Consider the following 24,278-nt stretch of genomic DNA (forward strand, 5'->3'; position numbering starts at 1 on the left):
AGCATTTCCTTTTAGAGAAAGATTTACCCGGTATATAAGGTGTAGATCAGATCATGACTTGAGCAGTGGTCCAGTGTCACTAGACATAAATGTGGGGCCGCCAAATTTCCCAAAAGGTTATCTTTTGGTGGCTCGATTTGGCAGCTGAAATTCAAAATAACATTTCTATATTTGCTTTTATTTTAGGTCACTGCATTTCATTTTAGGGCCACTAAAATGTCAAATTCATTGATTTTAGTTGCCCCAACAGGCAACCAAAGAAAAATGTGAGTGTCAAGCCCTGTTAAAAGATTATATTGGAAGGAGGTAATGATTTATGCAAGCAATGAGGTAACTGAAGTGTGTATAGGGCAAACATTGTGTGATGTTTCCCTCAACCATATAGGTGTCTGCTGCTATCACAAAATGATCAGTCAGTCAGTTGTTTGACATCTATTAGATCATAATATATCAAGACCAGATTGTATTGCATGTTCCTCTCATGCCCTGGCACTGTGAGCTTTTGAGCATGCAGCAGTAGTACATATTGTAATGAAAAAGAACTTCACAAATTAATATCATTCATGACATATCATGAGTTAACATTCGCCTTTGTGTACAAGTGCTACATATTATGCCTATCCGGTTCTTCCACGATGGTTGTACATGTTACAAATCTAATATCTCTATCATGATTAAAATTCTAATTGCTACGTATGTCTGATAATGAAATCTGTGCAATGCCTATTATTGATTGGTTTTCTCTGAGTTAGCACTGTAGAGTGTGAAGAGATGTATGATTACCTTGGCGTAATTAATATGTGAATAATATGTGCCCAAAGCTGCAAGAAATGACAATGGACACTGTTCAGCAAAAAGACAAATGTTTTTGTTTTGTTTTTATGCCTCCACCATGAAGTGGTGCCGGAGGCATTATGTTTTCGGGTTGTCCGTCCGTCCGTCCTTCCGTCCGTCTGTAATGAATTTTGTGGACAGGGTAACTATCAAAACCTTTTGAGGTATCCTAATGAAACTTGGCATGTATGTGTACATTGTATTAGGGGGTGAAGTTGTGCCTATCAACTTTTGGGTGCACATGCTCAAGGTCAAAGGTCAAAAGGTCAAGGTCAAATACATAAAATTTCACTATTTCCACCGTATCTATGCAATGCCTAAAGATATTTTCTTGAAACTTAGTGTTTACATGTATTACCCAATTAAGATTCTCTGGTGAAAGTTTGGGTCATGAGGTCAAAGGTCAAAAGGTCAAGTAAAAATATCAAAACTTCACCTTTTTTCTCTGTACCTTGGAAATAGTTCAAGACATCTTCATGGAACATAGTATATATACATGTACTGACTGGCAGCGATTATCTAGAGAATTTAGGGTTCATGGGGTCAAAGGTCAGGGGTCAAAGGTCAAGGGCAACACTTCAAATTTTACTATTTCCGTCATGTTTATGCAATGCCAGCAGGATTTTTTTTTTTTTATTTACACGTGGTGTATGCATGTATAACCTAATAGAGATTCTCTGGAAAGTTTTGTTGTTGTTGTTGTTGTTTTTGCCTTAAAGGCCAAAAGGTCAAAGATCAAGTGAAAGTGCTGAACTAAGTTTTTCCTCCATATCTCGGAAGTGGCTCAAGTTATCTTGAAACGTACTACATATTTATGCATGTTCTGCCTGACAGTGATTATCTTATGAATTTTAGGGTCAAAGGCCAGATGAAAATGGTAACAATTTACTATTCAATACAGAAATTGCACTTTTTCTCCATACCTTGAAAATTACTCAATACATATACGTATGAATGGGTCAAAGTCAAGTTAAAGTCCGGAAATCCCAAATACATGCTCTCCTATTCATCCAATTAAACCTAGGTCAAGGAAGGTGAACATTCAACACATTTGTGAAAAACTTGGCCTTTTAATATTTTGCCAATTTTGTGAAAATGTAATCACACATTGTCCACATGTACTATCTAGACCTGTAAGGAGAATCATGCATTATGGCGGAGGCATACCAGTAGCCATAGCGACATTTCTAGTTTTGTTTTGTTTTGTGTTTTTCCTCATTTTGGGGGGCGGGGGTGGTTATGTTTATCTGTCCCCATAGTGTGTGATAACATAGCCAGTGTCGTGCTATCGGGAAGGGATTGGGAAATGCTGTGTGCATGGTGATGACATACAAGATGACGGGATATTTGTCGTGCCACAGTATACCCACTCTTCGTACTCAATGTGATCGATGTTAGCAAATATCACTGCTCAAATAGAAATCCAGTGCGTGTGCCGCCCTATACCTCATTGTTAAAAGCGATGCAACTCCAAATCGTGCAACACACTGAAATGACTCCTTTCACCATGAATTATTCTATCAACACAGGGAAAATTTTCCACACAAAACAAAATTAACAGCTACAACAGCAGCAGCAGCAGCAGCAGCAACAACAACAACAACAACAACAACAACAACAGCAACAACAACAACAACAACAACAACAACAACAACAACAACAACAACACAGCAGCCAAGAAATAATCACGACTTGCTTCAGCATTCTATTGTTACTGGTAACACGTAGTCACAATATAAAATGGTGTGTACAGACCAAGGCATCATTTACATTGTATTCCACATAGTGACACAAGTGGTATCGTTTTCTCTTGAAATGCAGGTGTCAGCTTGAAATAACCTCCTAGTATCGGAAATCAATATTACCGTTTTAACGGTCTGAGAAAACATTTCGGCAAGGGAAAATACAAGTGTGTACCATTTGGTCTCTTTCTTTTTTCTGTCTGCTAATACGAATATTGGCATAACCTCGTGATTTTTCTAATTACTTTACCATTTCTTAAACAATCAATTTTATATGTCATGCTATGCTTACATTTCTCCGTTTTAGTCAATAATATTTGATCTGCAATTAATTTCAGAGCAGCGCGTGTGCACGTTTCATCTTTAATCCATTACTGTGTCACGACATGGATCTAAGAGGAAACACGCAGAGAAGATATTCTAATGAATTGCAATCGATAGCTGTAGATGACATGTCTTTGACATTTTCCATAATAGTTCTAAATGATATACAAACAATATAAACATTATAAAAGATTATAACAGAAATAACAACTCATATTAATTTTGCATGTACTGACAGAGATAGTACAATCAAGTATCAAAATATGGAAGAAAAACGTTAATAAAACATTATAGCTCGTAAGGTCGGTTACCCATTGTGGTAGAGGTATGGGAAGTGTTTATGATAATAACTACAGTGTATACCACATTATAACCTCATATTGAAAACATAATTCTGCATACACCGAAATAAACGACAGTTACTTCATGTGAGAGTGCTTGAGCTGTCTATCACGAGTTATGTCTTATGGAATAATTTACCTCAGAAATTGAGACAAATCACTGATATAAATAGATTCAAGTCTGCCTTGAAAACGCATTTGTTTACAGTGTAAGCAAAATGAAGCTCGGTACCATCACTGTAATTGGAATTATATGTTCTTGTTACAATCTTTTCATTTTTTGAGTGCATAGGGACATTATCACTATGTGTTATGCGCTATATAAGCACTGTCAATTATTATTATTATTCATGGAAGGTTTCACTATATCATGAAATACAGCTGTACTGAATAATAAGAACTATATACTATGACATGCTGACACGCATATCAACTGAAGAGAGAGAAAGAGAGCAAAAGAATGACAGGTATCCGTGTTTGCTTATTGTATTAAAGGGAAACTATCATATTCATTTTTATTATTCTTCAAACTTTGAAGAAATTAACTTTTGTATAGTTATCAATCAAAGAAGCAGAATGGACAGATACGTGTATAGTGGATGTAGATAAGATAATAAAAGAAGCTAATCTATACCACATCTTGTGAAAAAAATATATCATATTTTTAGACTTTACAGGATGTAGGTTTAAATCACCCACATGATAGAAGGGTTGCTACTAAATATTGGTTTACCTTTGATATAAGATTAAATTCAGTTATGAAATTGTCACGACGTGATGTATGGGAGCTGGAAACTACACCGACTATGATTTTTTTTTCAAGCAGCTAACATGCACTATGTCAACAAAAGTTTCTCCCATAAAAGGATTCATTCTACTAAAATCATTAAATAAAACAGTTTAATGGAATTAAAATTGAATATAGAGGGCAACACCTTCCCCTCAGTCTCTATTCTTTTCTGACATTAACAACTAAATTGCAATGATCCGGTAATAAAAAAAAAAAAGAAAACAGCCTGCAGAGTCTCATCAAATTACGTCTCAAAGGTAAACCTTAGATCGGTTAGTATCGGTAGTCCAGAGAAATAAACTGAAGTGAACGAAATTTCTTTAGAAACTACGAATATTCAAATGAACACAATTCGTATTTAATAAATCGTTACGTATACCTTTGCATTTATCAAAAGGAAAATGAGTTGGGGGTGAAATGATTTACCAATTATTAGACGAAATATTTGCACCTTATGTCAAAGATAAGCACATCTCAAGAACCATGAAGTCATCTGTCGCCTATAAAATGAGTATTTTACGACATCATCCGATAAAATAAGATAAAGAAAGGGAGAGAGAGGGTATTTGCACAAAAAGGTTTGCCACCCCAGGGAGACTAGCTTGCACCCAGCAACACCCTTGATACCATACTGAAGTACAGTAGGCCTATATAGCAAATAGACAACCTCACGTCATACGACCACGCCCACAGTTTCCCTACGACCGACCTACAATAGTGGCACGTCCAATCAAGCAAGAGATACACTAGACTGTTGAACCTTAAAAACATGTACATGATAATGATCATTTGCATACATGACAACTCCATTCCACGCCACGCCACATCACACTATTTTTATAAGCAGCTATCGTTGCTCACCGTTTGATAGTGATTGGATGTCAAAGTCGTAAGGAATAGGCATTTCTGGTTTTGTGTGTCCGCGTTCTCTCACTCAATCCCATTTTGTAGTTCACCTGCTTGACGAGACGATCTAAGGGTGTGGCTGGCTAAAGGAGTGTGAATACTCGAAGAACACGAGTCTAGATTTCTGTCTTATCATCCAGTTTCTTTTCTCACTAGAAACCATGGTTATCACGTGTTTCTTTCTCATTTGTCTGGCCTCGTTCTCACAAGCGTACGTGATTGAGACGACACCTTATTGTTCCATGAAGCAATATACGGTAACTCAGGGTAAGCACTAACATCTTCATTTCATTACATTTCATTTCGTTTATTTCATATTTTACAAACAATGACATTGTACAAACGTATAGGAAGAGAAAAGAACAAATGATACATACATATTCTCCATACGTTGAAATATTATACAAGTACAAAGAAATTGAATTGAGGAAGAAATGAATAAACATAATGTTATTTACTGCATGATGTTGAAAATCGAAAATGGCGGGGAATGTTCCGTATGGCTCCAAAGCATTTCTGTATTTGAATTAAAAATAAATCAGTGGCGGCTTGCTGTATTGTGGGCGTTGTGGCAGTACACATGCATGGGCCAAAACTACTGGAAGGAATTGTAGATTTTAGTTTAGCTATATGTGAGTTCCATGCTTCTTTTTAATGGTGGAAAGCCACACGTAAATTTAAGACATGCTGGAGGTATGCACAAGGGGAGAGGTGGTACGATGAAGTCAAATATTACAGAATTCATTTATTAGAAGCTTTATGTATAAAATTTTTCTTTGATGCTTTAATCAAAGTGTCGTTCTTTTCTTCTTTTTTTCTTCAGCCAGAGCACTTCAGGTGATTTCTTGCCTTTATACATAGTGCAATGAATATTTAAAACACATATGACAGACATATACAGACAGGAACATCAACGTTCAAGTCCCAAAACTGTATCAGGGAATCATTCGGATTTCAGAAAATACGACGTATGCAAGTGACAATTATATCTGCTGTAAATAGTGAAAAAGAACCAGCCTTGTTCTATGTCTTTACATATCGTGGAAGTTTCACACAGACATAGACATAATTCCTTCAAATATCATTACTGCTCTTTTAGATTTTTCGTTGTTTCTGAAAAACAAAATGTGATCAATGTATTAGTTGAGATGTGTCAGTGTCGCTAAAAGTCTTCGACTGATTATACTTCTGTTTAGATGTCCATTGCGTAACTCTATGTAACTCGCGAAACACGTACATAAGAAAGACGTTCAGACGGCTATCCTATCCTCGAGGATATAGCTATCGTCCAGGATAAGCTCTGGCCTCCGAACTATATACGACGCGTGTTCACATGATGAAGCTTATCCTCGAAGGCAGCTAACCTCAAGGATAGGCTCACTACCCCTCCCTCCCCCCCCCCCCCGTAGTTATGTCCAAACGATCCTATAACTACGAGTGGAGACCTCCAACCCCCAACCCCCGTTAATATCGAGAGCATTACCCTGAGCAATTATACATGGCATATATCTCGTGGATATCTTTGAGTTAACTTCAATTTTAACAGCTATCAGCGAGTGTGTCTACACTGTGTGCTTAACTACGAGCTTAATCCTTGAAGATATTCTCGAGGTTAAGGATCACCGTCTGAGTGTAACTATTATTTCGTCACTCGATTGTTTTGTCCATGGTACTATCCTTACCACTCTCATCATAGTCGGCATCCAGTCCAACTCAGGAAGCGTGGTCGTGAGAGGAAGACATCGTGCGCTCTCAGCTCTTGATTACGTCAACGAGCGATACTACACCAACTATACCCTTTCTGTACTCGACTCCACGGGAAAGACTTTGACTATCGGATACGAGCTCATTGTAGATGTGCCAAATGTGAGACCAATAGTACTCCGTAGTTTTAAAGGCATAATCTGCCATTTTTTGCTTAAAAATAGTTCTAAAATGTGAGTTTCATAGGGATAGAACAAACACTGCAAAAATTTCAATCCGTATAATCGATGAATTGTATTGTTAAATACACAAAATGTGAACGTAGTTATAATCAAAATGTTTCCAGACTTAACCGTCTGCAGTTATGGTTTAAAGAGAAAAATAATGATACAGGTGTATCTCGTAAATAGGCTTTGTTGCAAAAAAAAAACAACAACAAAAAACCCCAAACTGTCATATGGTAGAATGGTAGGATGTTTTGTGACGCAACAAACCTACACATATGCATCAAAATAATGTGATATCTTGAAATTCTTTTAAATCACTGTCCCCCAGGGTGAAAAGAACCTTTAAGATTCTCTGGAGTGAAGGAACGTGTGTTCTTCATGTCTGTGCTATTAGTGTGTGTGTCAATCATTTTGCAGTCACCTCGACTGGTTTAAGATACCACCTGTCACATTCGATACACTCTTTTTCAAATCGTCATTTGATGTCACTGATAATGCGATACTTTAAAGTACGTTGCTTGATTGTGGAAAAGCAGATTAATGTGCTTCATCTCTCTCTCTCTCTCTCTCTCTCCCTCCTTCTCTCTCTCTGTTTCTTATTGCATAATGTTTTATCGGATATATAGTTTGCGCGATGTGTAAGCAAGCAAAATCATCACCAATCGAATGTAATCCTACTAAAAATCTTCACTGAAGTTTAATTGTATCATCGAATTCAGCAATGAACATGACAGTACGTACACTTATATTTACGTAATTATGTATTACTTATGAGTACTTTTGTATATAGTTTCATGTGAAATTTCTTTCATTTCATCGTGATCGTTTCTTTTGACAAGTGGAAAAATGAAACAAACTGAAACTGAATGAGAACATTCTTCTTTTTTTCTTCCACATCAGGGAGCGAATTATGTGATCCAGAACGGAGAATGCAGAAAGTACCGTCTGCCGGAACAACTTCAAAGCAGCTTCACTCCATGCCTCAATGGTAGGACATCTCGCTACCTCTCCTCCACCCCTCCCCTTTTCTCTCTTACATTACATAATATTAGTAAGATTTATTTCGATTGCACCTAGTGGAAGAACGCGTCGACTCTGCAGAAAGTGCAATCAGGCTATGATGAAATGTAAAATCTAAGCAGAACACTGAGTATACAGGGAAGAACTAGATAGGCACTGTGTGTGTGTCTGTATGTGTGTTTTCCTAGACTGCTTTGGTATATCACCTCTTGAAGTCTGTGTTAAGTAGTGGAAGGGTTATACATGCTGATCATTCATACATGCTGTTCATTTCGGCCAATTAGTGTTTGTACCGTTACATTCTTATGTTAGGACCTATTGTGAGCATTGTTGAGTTTTTTATTTCATATGTATTTTAAAACAAGTACTGTTTATAGTATGAGTTGTATAATCAGCATCAATATCAAAGATAAAAAGAATGATCCAATGGTAGGCCTATATAGATCAAGTTAGCATAAACACGCTTTGCTGGTATATTTGTGCTGTCGTTTGTTTTTCATGTTCCAGTCATTCGCGTCCTACATCGTTGCTGTACTATGGAACACTCTTTTTCATCATCATAAACAATGATTTACTTTTTGTTGTTGTTGGTACAATGGCAAAGTGTGCATTGTTCTTTTGTCGCTGTAATATCACTCGTACATAAATTGTGTTTTTGTATTTCATTCGATGAATACTTTGTCCTTTCAGCTTGTTTAAAGTTGAATTGATGAAGGTATTACCTTGTATAATGTATTTCCTTCTGTTGATGGCAAACACAAACAACAATTGAATTGAATTGAATCTATACATGCTCAACATTTCGACATCTTCCTTTGACTTCAAAGTGAACATCTCTTCTCAGAGATTTCTTCCCGGTCATGGGAGATCTTTACACAGGCAAAAACGGCCTTTAAGCTTCCAAAGAAGATAACTTGTCTTTCGAAATGCCCGGTAAATTTGTGATGATACAGACATCTCTAGCATCATGACTCGACTGAGTTAGATGAATATTTAGACTTCCTTTTTTCATAAAAAAGAAACATGAATGTATATCATTCCGTAGAAAAGTGAAGAAAAAACTAGCCTAACTATAACAAAACTTATGTAATTTTTAAACAGTATTCCTTGATAAAAAAATTTCGTTTCTAGAATGCGATCTAATTTCAACAGTGTTTTGATACAATTTTTACATCTGAACAAATGCCAGAAGGTACTTCTATAAACCAGTAAGGAATGTCATTGCCCTATCTATCATCGATGCGATTATGTCTTGCCGAAGGAATACTCATCACTTCAACTTTTCCAACATTGAAGAGAAGTCAGCGAATTCGATTCCCCGTGATTTACATCGCAAAATCCCTTTTGAACAACATACCGGCTTCATTAGCTTTTTTGAATGGAGATATTCTTGCGAGACACCTTCAATCCAGCGTGAGAAAAGTATTTAAAAGTATTAATCTAGGGATTATCCTCTTAATTTTAAGTGAGTTTTGTAAGAATACCTGTATTAATCGTTTTATTTCTAGCCAAGGAGGTACTAGGCGAGCTCGCCCAGTACCTCCTTAGTATAGCACCCATACAACACAAGGATGCCAATCAAACAAACAGGTATTCATATCTCATTCGTGTTGTACTTTAAAGGTGTGATGATCCCTGAAAGTACGTCCTATAATCTGGGTGGATTCAAAGGTTCTCCGAATGCGATCAAAGAGGAGACTTTTAGAATGAACCTTGATGTGACCGACGGAGAAAACGAAGGAATGACTGGTCAGCTATGGCTGTCGTATGCCAAAAACCCCGACGATCCTGAGACTTACCTCTTACTCAAAGAAGAGATGTTGGGATCTCTCCAACTTTCAGAATCATCAGAGCTCAGTGAGTCTTTTTTCCCTGCATGTATCTCATCACTTCGAATTCTTTGGATGTTTTTTTCTTTAGATGAGCACATGTTTTCATCATTATTACTATCAACATTCTTCCCTATCTCACTATAGTACGACGCGTTGCAATAACATTACAGGCTTTGTCATAAACTGCTTGGACTACAGTTATTGTTGCCCATCTCCCAAACAATCTACATGCTGGGAAAAATCCCCGTGACATGATAGCACGGCGGAACGCGTGTAGTGCTCAGCGATGATGCAGGTGATAATAATAGAAACAATAAGAATAACAATGATAATGATAAAAAGAGAATGATTGTTATTATTATAATAATCATGATTATGATGATGGTAATAATATTTTTTATATCAAGCAGTAAAGATATCCGAAGATACTTTACAATCATTTTAATGATTTTGACTCTCAATCATACGTGATCTCAATGTCTATAGCTCTGTTTTTATCATACAGTTTCATTCAGTTCTGAATACGTGGACTATGAGATAGGGGTTGATGAGAAAAGATTCAACATTCCCCAGGACTGCCCTGAAGAGTTCGATGAGGTAAGTTGTATATTCATTCATGCAATTTCATTTTAATCGAGAAATACTAAATGATGTCAGATTTAGTGTATCACCTGAAAGGTACGTGGATATCCATTTGATAGAGTGACTTGTGCGATTCATTGGAACTTCAGCTCGCTACAAACACACACACACACACACGCACACATACGATAGAATAAGGGTTTTCTGGGACTTGCAATGGACAGGGCTTTTTTGTGAGTCATTATGATCTACAATAAAAATTTACATGATTTCGAATAGAGCAGCCATTATCATATGAAGCAAATGATGATAAAGATTATATTCCAAGTACTTCCCTCAATTTCCACTAAAAGTGATAACACAGGTATGCAGAGTCGTGCGCACATGAACGGGTTTGAAATCATGATTATCAATCAATCTGTCGATGCGCCTGTGTGCTGCCTGTGTGCGTTTGTTTATTATTATTATTATAGAAGTTGTTAATTGTTGATACATGATATATTATTTTTCTTTCAACTCTAGGGCAATTTCAATGGCCACAACAGATACCGCCGTTCTCTCTCGACCAAGTCATTCCAGGCAGCTCGCTACGCCGCTCTCAAGCTACTTACACCATAATCCTCGTGACACTTTCTTCTCTCGTCTGTCTTACCGCAACACAATAACATCCTTTTGACCATTTAAAGTTAAAAGATACACACGCAACCATTTTACCATCTGTCATAGTGTTACTTTGTCATTTATCATTATTTAAAACCCCCTACACTGATATCTCGTCCACGAATAACCAAATAAGAACAGAAGAAAATCGTTGACAGAAATCTGCAGTATGAAGGTATTTGCATGCACTTAAGCGGTAAAGGTTTATTCATATTTGTCTCTTGAATATAGGCCTGGTACACCCGAACAATTCATTAATATTTCTTTAACGGTACGAGCACTGTGATCAAATTGAATAAACATATTGTAATATCAGCACTGAGTATAGAATGTTCTGCTGAGTTAACAAAAACAAAAACAAAAACGAAAATGAAAACCAGAAAGTCCGCTTTGTTTGTTACTCCTTCCTTCGTGGTTAGGACTCCAACCAATTAAGGTTTGATGCTTATCTTGAATTACACTTTCACAGTTCATGAAAAAGGTCTATAGATATTAAAATCGAGGTTTTCAAAATATGTAGCAATTTACGTTGACATGACGATCATCCAACAAGAAATTTGGATTTACCTGACAAGAGTATCACAAACATTTTGTATTGTTACTTACACGTTATTTAAAGCAAGACAGTTATGATATACGGTCGAAATACATTGAAATACTGTTTCATCGCTCACAAAGTTTCACAGCATTTTTATTTCTCTCTGTCTGAAAAAAAAAAGAATGACACATGTCACATGTCTCTTGATTTCTGATCAACAAAGAATAACTTGTCAGTTCAATTACAAATGAACCCACATATTTTGTATTCACAACTTTGTGACTAACCTTATATGGAAGATTCAGCTCACGAGTCAGTAATAAAGAAGTAAGAAAGTGTTGAAAGTAAGAAGGTGTCGATGCTGGAAAAGAGAGAAGGCAAGTTTGTTTTTGTTTTGTTTTGTTTTTCATTAGTTTTTAATCAGTTTCATCAAGCAATTGCTTTACACAAAATGCCAGCAATATGGGTTATCTGTAGATATACCGTTTCTATGCGTAGCTGCATTTTTTAATGTCCTTTTGCTCTATGCAAGAACTTTTTTATTTAATTGTATTGTTTAATGCATAACAATATTTTTTATCTAAACAAAACTTTGAGTAAAATAAGACTTCGTATACAGCTTCTTCTCAATCCACGTACATTAAACCTCAATCAGTTCACATCTTCTTAAGACGTAGCCTTCTATTTTGCCACCTTAATTTCGGCATTCTTTGAGTAAACACAAATGACATTGATTACGGCCAACGCAGTCACTTTCTTTGACACATTACTTTTAACCTTACAAAGTAGGTAATGTCATTCCATGGAGAATAGGAAAGACGCGATACAGTACTTTAGTTTTGAATCGAAAAGTTACGTAATGCTACAAAAACCAGTCAAGTTTCCATGGTGATACGTGTGTGTATTATGGCACTTGTTGACAAGAATACAGAGAAAGAAACCGTGTTTGGTTAAAGAAATTGAATTTAGCTGGTTAACTTTTTTTCATAGATGATTTATTCAAACATGTAGTGTGGTATCATTCTTTAAATCGATGTATTTGATGCGTTCGTCGAAGGGGGCGCTTGTCAAACTTGTTTTCATCTCCCCGCACCTTATGGTGGGTAGTGACCGGCAGCATCTCACCATTTGGCAGAGGACCGAGGTTGTAATCACAAAGACCAGTGCAAGGGCGATGGATAGTCCACAGACAATGGCTAGGGACACTACAGTCGCACTGTTCTCAGGAATCACGACTGTACGAAAATAAACAGATTTATTTGATTTCTGTTAAAACCTCGTCTATTCTTTAGTGGATTCGGAACTGATAATTACAAGTACTGCAGTGCAAACGGTTTTTTTTTCCCTTTGGAGAAAAGATGGCAATGAGTACAACCGAAAATGCATGCCGCAATATTGTAATAATGATAATCAGAAAGAGCAATATGCCTCATACAGCTGGGTGGGTTACGTTTAAAGTCTCTTGAAGTGCAAAATATTATTAACAATTTCATGTGTATACGGTTTCTCTCTACCAATTGGCAAAACACTAATTTTGGTCCAACAAGAAAATGCCAAATTGATCATCTTTATAAAAAGGCATTTTCTTTAGATAATTTTGCATCCATATCAACTATTGTCTAGCGTTCCTATATTTCAAAGACACAAAAACAAATGTGAATTTCTTTAATTTCTCCTTGGAAAATGAAAACAAAATCTTTTGTTGTTTGAATGTATTCTGCATGGTGAGGTGTGCATGGGCGGGGGTTGGGACTTTGCTGAGAGTCCTTGCGAGTTAAAGAACTGGTTTAATTCGTTCCAGGTAGCTCTAACATCAGCTGAGAAAGCTTGTTGCAAGTTTTAGAAACTATGCAGTAATTGCTCAGCGGGTAGCAACAAATAGCTGAAAGTCTCACCATTTTGTAGGCCGTTTTAATCACGCAGGAACTTTTACAGCGGTGGATCCAGGGGAGCGCACCGGACCCCCCCCCCCCCCCTTATTCTTTGTTAAAACAAAAGAAATAAAGAGAAAAACGGAGGTTACGCATGCCCTCTCTGATTTTGTAAAGGCGCCCCCCCCCCCCCCCTTTACGGAATTCCTGGATCCACCCCCTTTTTTACCAGCTGTTGCAATGTAAACCAGTTAGCAATACATACCATAACCCTTATAGATGGTGATATGAACATGTATGAGCTTAAATAGATAAAAACAATATAAACATTTCAAAGGACATATGAAACTAGAGATTGTAATTTGTCATTACTGACAAATTAAGGTGATCCGATTTTTTTTTTAATCAATGATTCGAATCCTGATGACCATACAGGTTTCATCTGTATTTAGAGACATTGGCCGTGTGATGTTTGGATTCTCATTTAGAAAAGGAAGTCATATCTGCCATCTTTGGTACCAAATTCTGTATACACTAGATAACGAAGATACAGCAACAAATACACATGACCTTTGACCCACCTTTACACTCCCAAGATGGCATCTGAGGAAAAAGTGGTTATTTTGTGAAATGATTCTTGCGACATCGTCTATACGTGTGCAAAATATGGGAAAGATAGGACAGGTATTCACCAAGATACTAGATAAAAAATGTATGACCTTTGACCCTAATTTGCATACCCAAGATGTTGTCAGATCAAATACTTGTTATTTTATGAAATAATGTACGTGACATGAACTAAACATGTGCCAAAGATGGGGGTGATAGGGCCTGTTTTTTTTTTTTGAGTTATTGCAAAGAAAGTTGCAGAAAGAAAGAAATATGAAAATACATCTAAGATAAGCTTTCATTTCCACCAAGTTTTTTGACGTGATGCCGACGTCATATGAAAAAGTGGAGGGCACATGACGATAGCCCAAAGTCTCAGCTACAACATATTAAAATCTGAAAGAAATTTACCGAAGGTTAAGTGAGCTAGGGCTCGATAAAGACAATCACGTCAATTTTCACATCTAGAAAAATTCTCTCCCATAGAGATAACACGTCATAGCGAAGATACAGAAAGATGTACATATGACCTTTGCCCCCACTTTGCACAGACAAGATGGCATCTGAGCAAAAAGTGGTTATTTTGTGAAATGATCCTTGTAATATGGTCTTTGCGTGTGCAAAATATGGGAAAGATAGGACAGGTATTCACCAAGATACAGGATGAAACATTTATGACCTTTGACCCTAATTTACATACCCAAGATGGTGTCCGATCAAGTAGTTGTTATTTTATGAAATAATTTACGTGACATGAACTAAACGTGTGCCAAAGATGGGGGTGATAGGGCCTGTTTTTCTTGAGTTATTGCAAAGAAAGTTGCAGAAAGAAAGAAATATCTCAATACATCGAAAATAAGCTTGAATTTCAACCAAAATTTTTGACGTGATCCCGACATCGTATGAAGAAATAAAGGGCACAATTACGATAGCGTAAAGTCTCAGCTACAACATATTAAAATCTGGGAGAAATTCACCGAAGGGTAAGTGAGCTAGTACTCGAGAAAGATAGTCGTGTCAAATTTCATTTCCAGAAAAACTGCACTCCCATAGAGATAACACGTAAACTGGTCAAATTTGACAAGATTACATTCAATCCATTTTTACGAGGTGATGCTGTCATCCAATTAAATTTTTGTAAATTTATGTTTGAAAGAACATTAAATAAGCTACAACATACTGAAATTTGGGTGAAAATTGACGAAGGATTAATGAGATAAGCTTGAATAAACTTGAAATTTGATGACGTCATTTTGAAAATTTACTTTTTTTACTTTATTAAGAAATTTGATATCTTTTAATCATTTTGCCAGCATTGCCATCCCATTAAAAGACATGTACAATTCATCAGCTTTCAAAATATGTAAAGAAAATGGGGGGGGGGAGGGTCACCGTCCATCCTGACGAGTAAAATCGGATTTAAAAATGGCGGTTTTTGGGCATAGTTGCACTGTATATCACCATTAACGCGCGCGCGGAATTTCAACTTTAACGAGCCCGTATGATGTCATATTGAGTCGGATTGACTTGAAACTTGGTAGAAATATTCCTTGACATTTCAGACATTCGATCCGTGTGAAAAAACGGGATATTTTTGTCGCATATGAGCTTTGCGCGCGTACGCGTCCGTCGATTTTTTTCTGAAATACTCCAAATGACCTGAAACGTATGCAAAACAATTTTGAGCTCGATTGGAGCATGCTAAAATTTCAACGCGCGCGTACGCGCTCGTTTAACAGGGTTGTGATCAAATTTTATGAGATATATCGATAGAACTTGACTTGAACTATATGATATGTAAATTTCATTGAGAAATTCCATTCCATTAATGAGATACGAATGTGAACGTGATTTCAGATAACGACGTCATAGTGACGTCATGGTTGTCTGATCACAATGATACATTAGATCTGTCGTCCTTATGACGTGATACATATATGGTGTAAGTTTAAAAGTGATAGGTGAATGACTTTTTGAGTTAACCGCTGCACAACATTTGAGGAGAAAGAAATAAAGAAGAAAGATTCAGTACAGATACAATAGGTGATCCGAGAGGATACTCGGATCACCTAATAATATTATGTACTATCATGGAGATATGGGCGATATTTCTCATACCACAACGAATCGCTGCATCTGCACTGTTCATCTTAGTGCAGATGTCAGGTGAAGGATTCGCGGGACACGAACTTAAAGAGCGTTCCCAACCATCGCAGTTGACGTACGCAAGATGAAACGGTCTGCTGCCATTGACTCGGGGGACGCTGTAGGCCTGAGCACCGTACGACTGGTAACCGAGCTGTCGACACGCCACCTCTGCATCCCGCGAGTCCCAACCACTATCACACACAGTACCCCATTTTTCCTCGTGAAATATCTCCACCCGACCTTCGTGATACGTAGATCCGCCTACCAAACGAATCGGCGCATCGTAGGTAATGGACCAGGGTGGGCCGGTAGGAACCTCGACATCACCTGTGTGGACGAAATGATGAAAAGGGGTAAAAGTTGTAAGTTAAGAGCGAGGAGAGTATAGAAAGTAAGAAATGAATCTCAAAAATCAGTTTCGCGATTCTCGAGACTCGCTTTAGCGTCTTAGAGGAAAATAACTCCGACCATTAAACTTCACAAAAGCTTTTTGCTTCTGACTGGAAGGCATGAAAGTGCCTTTCAGTGCGATGATAAAAACTCGCCAATCTACCTTTTTCTCATATTCATAACAAGGTGACCGAGACAGTGTAGCCATTTATCTTTCTCTGCCTTTCATCTTTAAACAAGGAACATTTATATGATATGCAACAAGACAGAAGCCCTCGCTTGAGCTTAAATGAATCGCATATGAGCAAGTCGCCCATAAGCGTAGGAACTTAAACCAGTTTTGCGAAGTTATTTTCTCCTCCATCCGGATCTGATCTACTGTGTATTATTATACCTCTTGGTCATTCCTGTAACTAGTATAACATTACAGACAGCTGGATTGGGTGAGATGCCCAGCTTGTTTCATAGCCTGCCGTCTAGACAGTCTTTCTATTATTAGTTTGGTTGACTTTTGTCTGTACTGTTCACGAGGGTTTTGGGGAGTTCATCTCACTGATTGCCAGTGAACCAGCTGGAGTTTCAGCTTTTATTACGGGTACACGATTTTACACCATTTTTTCCATTAAAGTGAAATGACACAGAAAAAACTGAATCGTTTGCAACATCACTGCCATGTTGATACTTTTCAATGATCAGAGGGAAAGGGTCGTATTTTCTGATTATCAACCAAAAGTATGGTAATTAATCAAGATTATAAGATTGCGATATGACGACTTCACTTCGTATCATTTGAATATTTTGGACCAATATGTCTGATCCGTCAAATTTCTTTATGTTTGATTAGCTCTAATTAGTAAAGTCACATGAACATGGGGGGGGGGCTGTACTACGATCAAGAGAGAGGGGTTTTATCAATAGAGATGAGCTCGAATAAATCGCACATTGAACGCCAGCATCATCCTGGTGCCCACAGTCAGGGTTGTACCATCCGTCGGAGGGACACCTAGCTAGACTCGACTCCCAGCCGTAACATCTAACGTTGTCAAGTAGAATGGATCCTGATCCTTGTCCGTACGCCCCTCCACTCACAGCCCGTGCGTAGCTTGTGGAATATCCGAGCTGTCTGCAGACGACCCGGGCATCATCGTCATCCCAGTTATTATCACACACCGTGCCCCAGTCTCCATTGTAATTGATCTCAACACGACCCTCGTGGTACGAGCTCCCTCCGACAAGGCGGATGCTGATGGGCGGGGAGGTGGTGGCCGGGTCATACCAATCTGATTAGAGACAGAGAAAGTCCATGCTGATAAAATGGTATTTATTATGAAATGAAATACCATAAACTTTAAGTCAAATGCACCAGTGATGTTTCACATGCTGAAACATCATTACAAAGACTTGCGTCAAGACAGTTTATATTCGAGAAAGAATGCCGTGCACAACAGCATTGAATGGATCACAGTTTCTATAACATGTGGTTTATACATTGTTGACGGAAAACAATCTAATACGCGGTCTTGCTGGAGGCTGTGGGTATTGCTTCCACCTGACAGGAAAAACGGAGGAAGAGAACACCAAGACTGCATAATCAATCACAATCAGCAAATTGCCAATTCTCCAACGATCGCAAAGTGTTAATGTCTATATATTTCATTTTCGACTTTAGAATCTAATATGGATTCAGGTATATGTGCATCACCAATATCTTTCATGTATTTGGATACCTCTTGCAAGAATTCGTTTTTGTATCCCTTCTGATAGTCTTGAAATCATCAATATCGTGAATATCATTCGAAACCTGAGAACAGCTTGATCTAATGTGCACGATGGTCTTTTCTTTTTGTGCGACTCGCTTCAATTCACTTATTATTGCATCAATTTTTACTGGCATTTGTTATACTCTCTCAAACTCGCTGTGGCTATTTCAATAAAAAAAAAACACGATTATTTCAAATCAATACTAAAGGAATTATAGGCAAATACCGATACTACCAATCGTTTCATATAATTATGTTCTCCAGAAAATAATTTAACGACAACGTTTGTTTCACAAACTAACATTGTATTACTACCTAACCCAATTTGGAATGAGAAGCTGCAATGTCACCTATTATACAATAAACTTTGCTGAAAAAAAAACCAAAAGTAAAAACAAAACAAGAGACGTTGTCTTATTGGAAGCATTCAATACCATTGGCAGTGGAATATCAATATAATATGGACTGGCCTTGAGAGGATACGACATTATTGTATGAACTAGAATTGTATTGCCCAAGTCGAAGACGAGGATATAATGCAATTCTAGCGAGGGCAATTATTTACAACTTTTCCAATAAAAATTTCAACCTCCGCAGAGATTACATGTATTTGCAAAACCGTCAGCACATAAGCCTGTGTGACTTTCAAACTTATTAGTCTGAAATACTTAACATTAACCATGGCGTTCGTCAATATTCGTGATTCCTTTATTGCGTCATATTTTCGTCACTTATATTATAAATACATTTCCCACCCCTCAATGTTTTAACATATCATATTCTTATATTTAACGACACAACAAATTATTCTCCCGAGGCTCTCCGGAGGCTGTCCACCGTCTTGCGTCGTAACAGACACAATCTTCTCCGGAGAGCAATCTTGGCCGGAGGCTACCCGAGGCTACCCTGCGTTTTGTGGCCTTTGTGGTGTTTTGTGGTATCTCGAGTTATCGCATAACCGCCAGTGGTATTTCTATAGGCTCCAGCAGCAACTTGGTCAGCGACGGCATGATCTTCGTGTTGATGTGTTGTTTCATTCGTGATGTTCATGATAATTATGAACTTCTTAAACTTCTTAATAACGATTCGTATCTTCGTGGAGCCTTCGTGGGTGGTTCGGGTGCCACCATGTAACCTTCTGTAGACATCGTACTCGCTTCGGCCGATGACTCCATGATGCAATATTTATCTTTATACACAAATGTGTTGTATAGTGTCTTGCAAAAGTGATTAATCTTTCTGTTTACTTATGGGCCTTCTGGGCCTCATGCAAGTCGAGTTCTCCTAAGATTGTGGTGTCCTGTGTTTTTCCTTCCCCCTTTGTTAATGATTAAATTGTGCAATGTAGCTATTTTTCTAGTTGTGGTAGTCAAGATAATGTTACACTTTTGACAATTCTTGCGTTAATTTGTATGTCCTCCTTTTCAAACTAATGAAAGTATTTATACCGAATCTCGAGAAAATTCAACACGGAAAAGTGCTAAACAACAGACTCTAGACATTCAAAAGGATAACATTTTCTTCTTTTTTTTTTTTGGTTTAAATCTTAAATCTAATTTACAAAGAATCCAGAATTATCTTTCGTTTCTCCAGGTGAACAATTTCGCTGCCGTATGATATCAAAATATCTTCTTCTTCTTTTTTTTTGCATGAGCAGCACAGACGATGTTTTCTCTAGTAGTTTTGGTGTGTTTTATGTAAGTTTCCCTTGCCATCTCCTCAAGTATTACTGCACAGTTTTGGTACGTTAAGAATTTTGAAACTCTGAAGTCCTGTCGTAACAGACCTTATACCGGCGACGACACGACAACGTCCGAAGAATATAATTCCTCCAAAATTCCAATACAACCGCAAGAGAGAGCAAAGAGAACCGTTTTAACAGACACGCAACGTAAACCCTACCCGGGTAGGTTTCTACAAACACGCCTACCTGCCAGCGCCGCCCGCTGTTCTAGATTGTGCACAATATTACAATCACTGATATTAAATGGGATATTCAATACCGGTTAGTGATTGTCTAAACACAGTCACGTGATGGAGGCACATTGGTTATGTTCGCCCTTGGGCAGAACATTTTTGTAATGTTCTCCCATGAGAAAACATTTTCACGTTACAATAATGACAAACGATACCAAACGATTGAACGATTATGTTTTTCACGCAATCGATAGGATAAAATTGCCTATTCCATACAATGTGAAAAAGCAGATGACGATTATTGTAATGCGTACGAAAGTGTGATTTGAAGGACCCGCGCACAGTGAATTTGGCTCTGCGAGAGCGATCGAGTGCGTTGTGCTGGTGTAGACGTTGAGAACATGGCTTCTACGGAAAATTCTGCGCAAAATGTAAGGTAAGTTTTGTCAGATTACTTTGACTATAATATCAACCCATAACAGATGATGGTATTTGACTATAAACCCATGCAATATAACAGAGGATGACTTTTGTTGTCGGGAAAAATGCTGTACCAAAGATAACGTTCCACCCTCAGGGTTTGAAATGCTATTTCGGGAGGCTATAAGTCCCTCGACTTCGTCTCGGGACTTATAACCTTCCTCAATAGCATTTCAAACCCTTCGGGTGGAACATTCGGTATGTTCCCTCCCCCGCCAGTCATCATCATATAATGTCAACTATACATGTACACGCAAGATAATGATTGAAATCAGTGGTTACAATCCATGCACGTTAGGCTGCGTTCACATAGAAGTATATTATTCGGGTATTCGGGCTCGTTTTTCGAGGGCACGCGAATAGCTTGAATCGAACGATAGGATTTCCTCACACCGGTTCACGTAAGAGGGCACTATTCGAAAGTACCGAATATCTGCGAAAAGTATAGCAAAGTGGGAATCGAGCTTGTTCGATTTTCTTGCAGCGTATACCGTCTCTTGTTTATGAAATAATGACACTTTTGGTCTGGATTTGCCCTTTAGCAAAAATAAGCATGTAGACTGACATTCTGATGCAGTTTAGAAATTGTTAATAAGATTTGCTGGGATGTAGGAGGAAGAAATCCTCACTGCATGGGATGGTGAGTTGACGGTGCGGGTGGCGGTGTATTCGGTGCCCGAATACCGAATAGCGAATACCGAATACTTCTATTACGAGGCCTAATCGACGCGTGGCGCGTCAATCAGTCTCTGTCTTCGATACTGCGCATGCGGGTTGAGTACGTATATCAAAGGAATTTTGAGGAATAATAGAAGGGTTGCCAGGACACTGTAACGGTGTCAGGGTAATGCTACGGTAGAATTTGGAAGAGGTTACCGCGACAATTTCGGAGCAACTTTCTGCGGGACCGTTTTAAAGGGATTGGGTAGCATTGGTGCAAATGAGGATTGAAATTTTAACTTTTTTCGAGATACCAAGAAACTACCTCTGGAATAATACAGAGCTTACAATTCTAAGAGGGATTCAAAATTTATTAAATGAAAACCGGTTTCGCAATGTCTGAGATATCCAATCAAAAAATAAAACAAATCGATCCCATGCAATAAAGGGTTAGTCCCACCTGTTATTAGTATTGCTCTTGTTTACAAATCTGTCACATTTCAAAACCAATTTTCATCAAATAAACATTGAATCCCTCTTGATATTACATGCTCTTTCATATTTCAGAAGAGCTTTCTCACAATCTCACCAAAAAAAAAAAAGAAAAAAAAAAGGTTAGAAACCAAATGCTTGGTCTCAACCAAAACTTCACCGTCCTTTTAACAGGAAGGGTAAAAGTAATGATAATATTATCAAATAAATAAATTAAAATACCCTGAAGTCACCCGGACGTTGCCGCGGTGATTATAAGTTTGAAAGGCTCCGTTAAAAACTTGAAAAAGGGGTTTTAGTCTCACCACATCGAACGCCAGCATCATCCCAGTGCCCACAGTTATGGTGGTACCATCCGTTGGAAGAGCAGCTAGCTAGACTCGACTCCCAGCCGTCACAGCCAACGTTGTCAAGTAGAATGGATCCTGATCCTTCTCCGTACGTCCCTCCACTCACAGCCCGGGCGTAGCTTGTGGAATATCCGAGCTGTCTGCAGACGACCCGGGCATCAGCGTCATCCCAATAGTCATCGCACACCGTGCCCCAGGCTCCATTGTGATAGATCTCAACACGACCCTCGTTGTACCAAGTCCCTCCTACAAGGCGGATGCTATCTGGCGGGGAGGTGGTGGGGTTGTCATGGTTCCAGGGATAATCTTCTTCTGAATAGTCGAAATATACATTTGAATTAAGAAAATAAAGATAGTTTTATGATACACTGAATGGACGAAGAATAGAATACATGTACTATAATGACAAAAAAGTCCCAAATTTGATTTGATGATAAAATTACTATACTTCATAACCATAACAGATGCATGTTATTTTGCTCGTTTATTCTTTACGCTTATAAAACTGAAATATTTGATATGAATTAAAACCTGAAATATGTCTAAGTTCTTTCTGCTTAGAGGAGGAACGCATTTTCTTTAAAAACTTGAATTGTGTCAACAAGTGCCATAACGAAAAGGGACGTAGGATTATAAGAATGGCAATTTGCTCTTAATTTCATTGATTGCAAACAATTACACTATGACAGGGGAGCCTCATTTCAGGGAGCGACTTTTGTCTTTGTTCTCAGTGAATCTAAAACACACCTATTTGTTTCCCGCATGGTTGTGCTGCTTTCTGACCAGACGATTGTAACAACATTTGTATACTTCAATGTATAGGTGTTGCGACAAGGATTGTCGCCCCCGGCTCGGGGGCGACAATCCTGGACGGAGTTGGCGTCAAGGATTGTCGCCCCGTCAAAGATTGTCGTCTGGCGACAATCTGTGACGAGGGCTGACGGCAAGGATTGTCGCCCACCCTCAAAGCACCTTGTCGGTGCGATAATCCTTGTCGCAACAGTGTAGGCCTACCACCTCCTATAAAAACTGTCAACGTCTACCAAAGATAATGACTCTTTCCATTGCTGATGAACAGAAAACAACAACAAAAATCAGTAAGGTGTTGTTAAATCTAAAATAATGCTACATTTTTGTAATAATACTTGTGCGTGGCTTCATGTAGGCCTACCTGACATCTTCATACACATCATTTCCCTGAATGCAGAAGTATTTCGGTTCAGGGTTATGCTATAGGACGATGAGTAAACCATTTTGGGGGAAATTATTTCAAGTACTTATCAATGATGCGAATGTTTGGAGAAATAATATAACAACATTAATTGACATGACATTTCCATGATGATTTACCATCTTCACAAACAACGAGGAATTTAGTGGATAAGATCATTTCAACCGGAGTGTTAACAAACAAAACGCTGACTGTCAGCGTTACTATATTATAAATATAGATACATGAATTTTATATAATGTATATATATATATATATATATAATGTATATCAAGAGATTTTTGATGATACAGATTCTTTATTTCTAAAAATCATTTCATAAGGGACTACTTTTAAAATCTATATCTAGTTTTTAGTATTTGGAAAGCTGCTACATGGTAACCGTAGAGTGACTGCGACTATTAAGTGCCACTCTCAATTAGGAAAGAGTATGTAGGCCTACTTATAACAAACGTACACATGAATGGCATTCGATAAATTCTCTGATACTATTTCATCTGGAATCAGAAAAATCGACATGAATACAAAATATTAGACTGTGATTATCACTTTAAATGCAGGCCCCACCGTTCAAGAAATATGTTCAATCAAAGAAATATGACCGATCGACAATAGTTTTGTCAGTTAAGTGCTGGCATTCGACCTTCCTCTGAGCTCAGGTAATAAATCAGACACGTCTCACAAGTTGGTCTTTTTTTCACATCTTAAAAGATATTTTGCTCCTGGATGTAAGCCTACAAATCTAGACTTGAGTCGTTATTTAAACATTGAAGACAAATTCGATGGTACAAAGAATCAATATGAACATGCTACTTACGACAAACAGCACAGTTTGGCATCAAAGCTGTGACAATAAGTAACAGCGCCAGA

The 24,278-nt window shown here is 37.9% G+C and overlaps 2 protein-coding genes across 2 annotated transcripts; one reads left to right on the forward strand and one right to left on the reverse strand.

Annotated features, from left to right (window-relative positions):
• The first annotated feature begins 4,914 nt into the window (after window positions 1–4,914).
• Window positions 4,915–11,640, forward strand: LOC139707985 (uncharacterized). The gene is made up of 6 exons (XM_071619977.1): window positions 4,915–5,204; window positions 6,634–6,803; window positions 7,769–7,856; window positions 9,512–9,745; window positions 10,226–10,317; window positions 10,825–11,640. Exons 1-6 carry the CDS (start codon window positions 5,099–5,101, stop codon window positions 10,918–10,920), a joined length of 786 nt encoding a protein of 261 aa, XP_071476078.1. The 5' UTR covers window positions 4,915–5,098; the 3' UTR covers window positions 10,921–11,640.
• A 4,749-nt stretch (window positions 11,641–16,389) lies between these two features.
• On the reverse strand, window positions 16,390–23,355 carry LOC139707969 (neurotrypsin-like). The gene is made up of 4 exons (XM_071619960.1): window positions 23,349–23,355; window positions 22,133–22,489; window positions 17,608–17,798; window positions 16,390–16,455 (listed from the first exon to the last, which is right to left on the reverse strand). The coding sequence occupies exons 1-4, from the start codon at window positions 23,353–23,355 to the stop codon at window positions 16,390–16,392; spliced, it is 621 nt and encodes a 206-aa protein (XP_071476061.1).
• Between the last annotated feature and the right edge of the window lie 923 nt (window positions 23,356–24,278).

Source organism: Diadema antillarum, unplaced genomic scaffold (assembly GCF_040938485.1).
Source record: "Diadema antillarum isolate AM-2024a unplaced genomic scaffold, OU_Dant_1.0 seq00001292_RagTag, whole genome shotgun sequence".
Lineage (NCBI taxonomy): Eukaryota > Metazoa > Echinodermata > Echinoidea > Diadematoida > Diadematidae > Diadema > Diadema antillarum.

Coding starts and splice junctions, on each gene's coding strand:
- LOC139707985 (XM_071619977.1), top strand. CDS start 5,099: ATGGTTATCACGTGTTTCTTTCTCATTTGTCTGGCCTCGTTCTCACAA. Junction 6,804..7,768: donor TCATTGTAGATGTGCCAAAT/GTGAGACCAATA, acceptor CTTCCACATCAG/GGAGCGAATTATGTGATCCA. Junction 7,857..9,511: donor CTTCACTCCATGCCTCAATG/GTAGGACATCTC, acceptor TGTACTTTAAAG/GTGTGATGATCCCTGAAAGT.
- LOC139707969 (XM_071619960.1), bottom strand. Junction 17,799..22,132: donor TGATGCTGGCGTTCGATGTG/GTGAGACTAAAA, acceptor GTCTCTAATCAG/ATTGGTATGACCCGGCCACC. Junction 16,456..17,607: donor CCACAAGCTACGCACGGGCT/GTGAGTGGAGGG, acceptor TCGTCCACACAG/GTGATGTCGAGGTTCCTACC.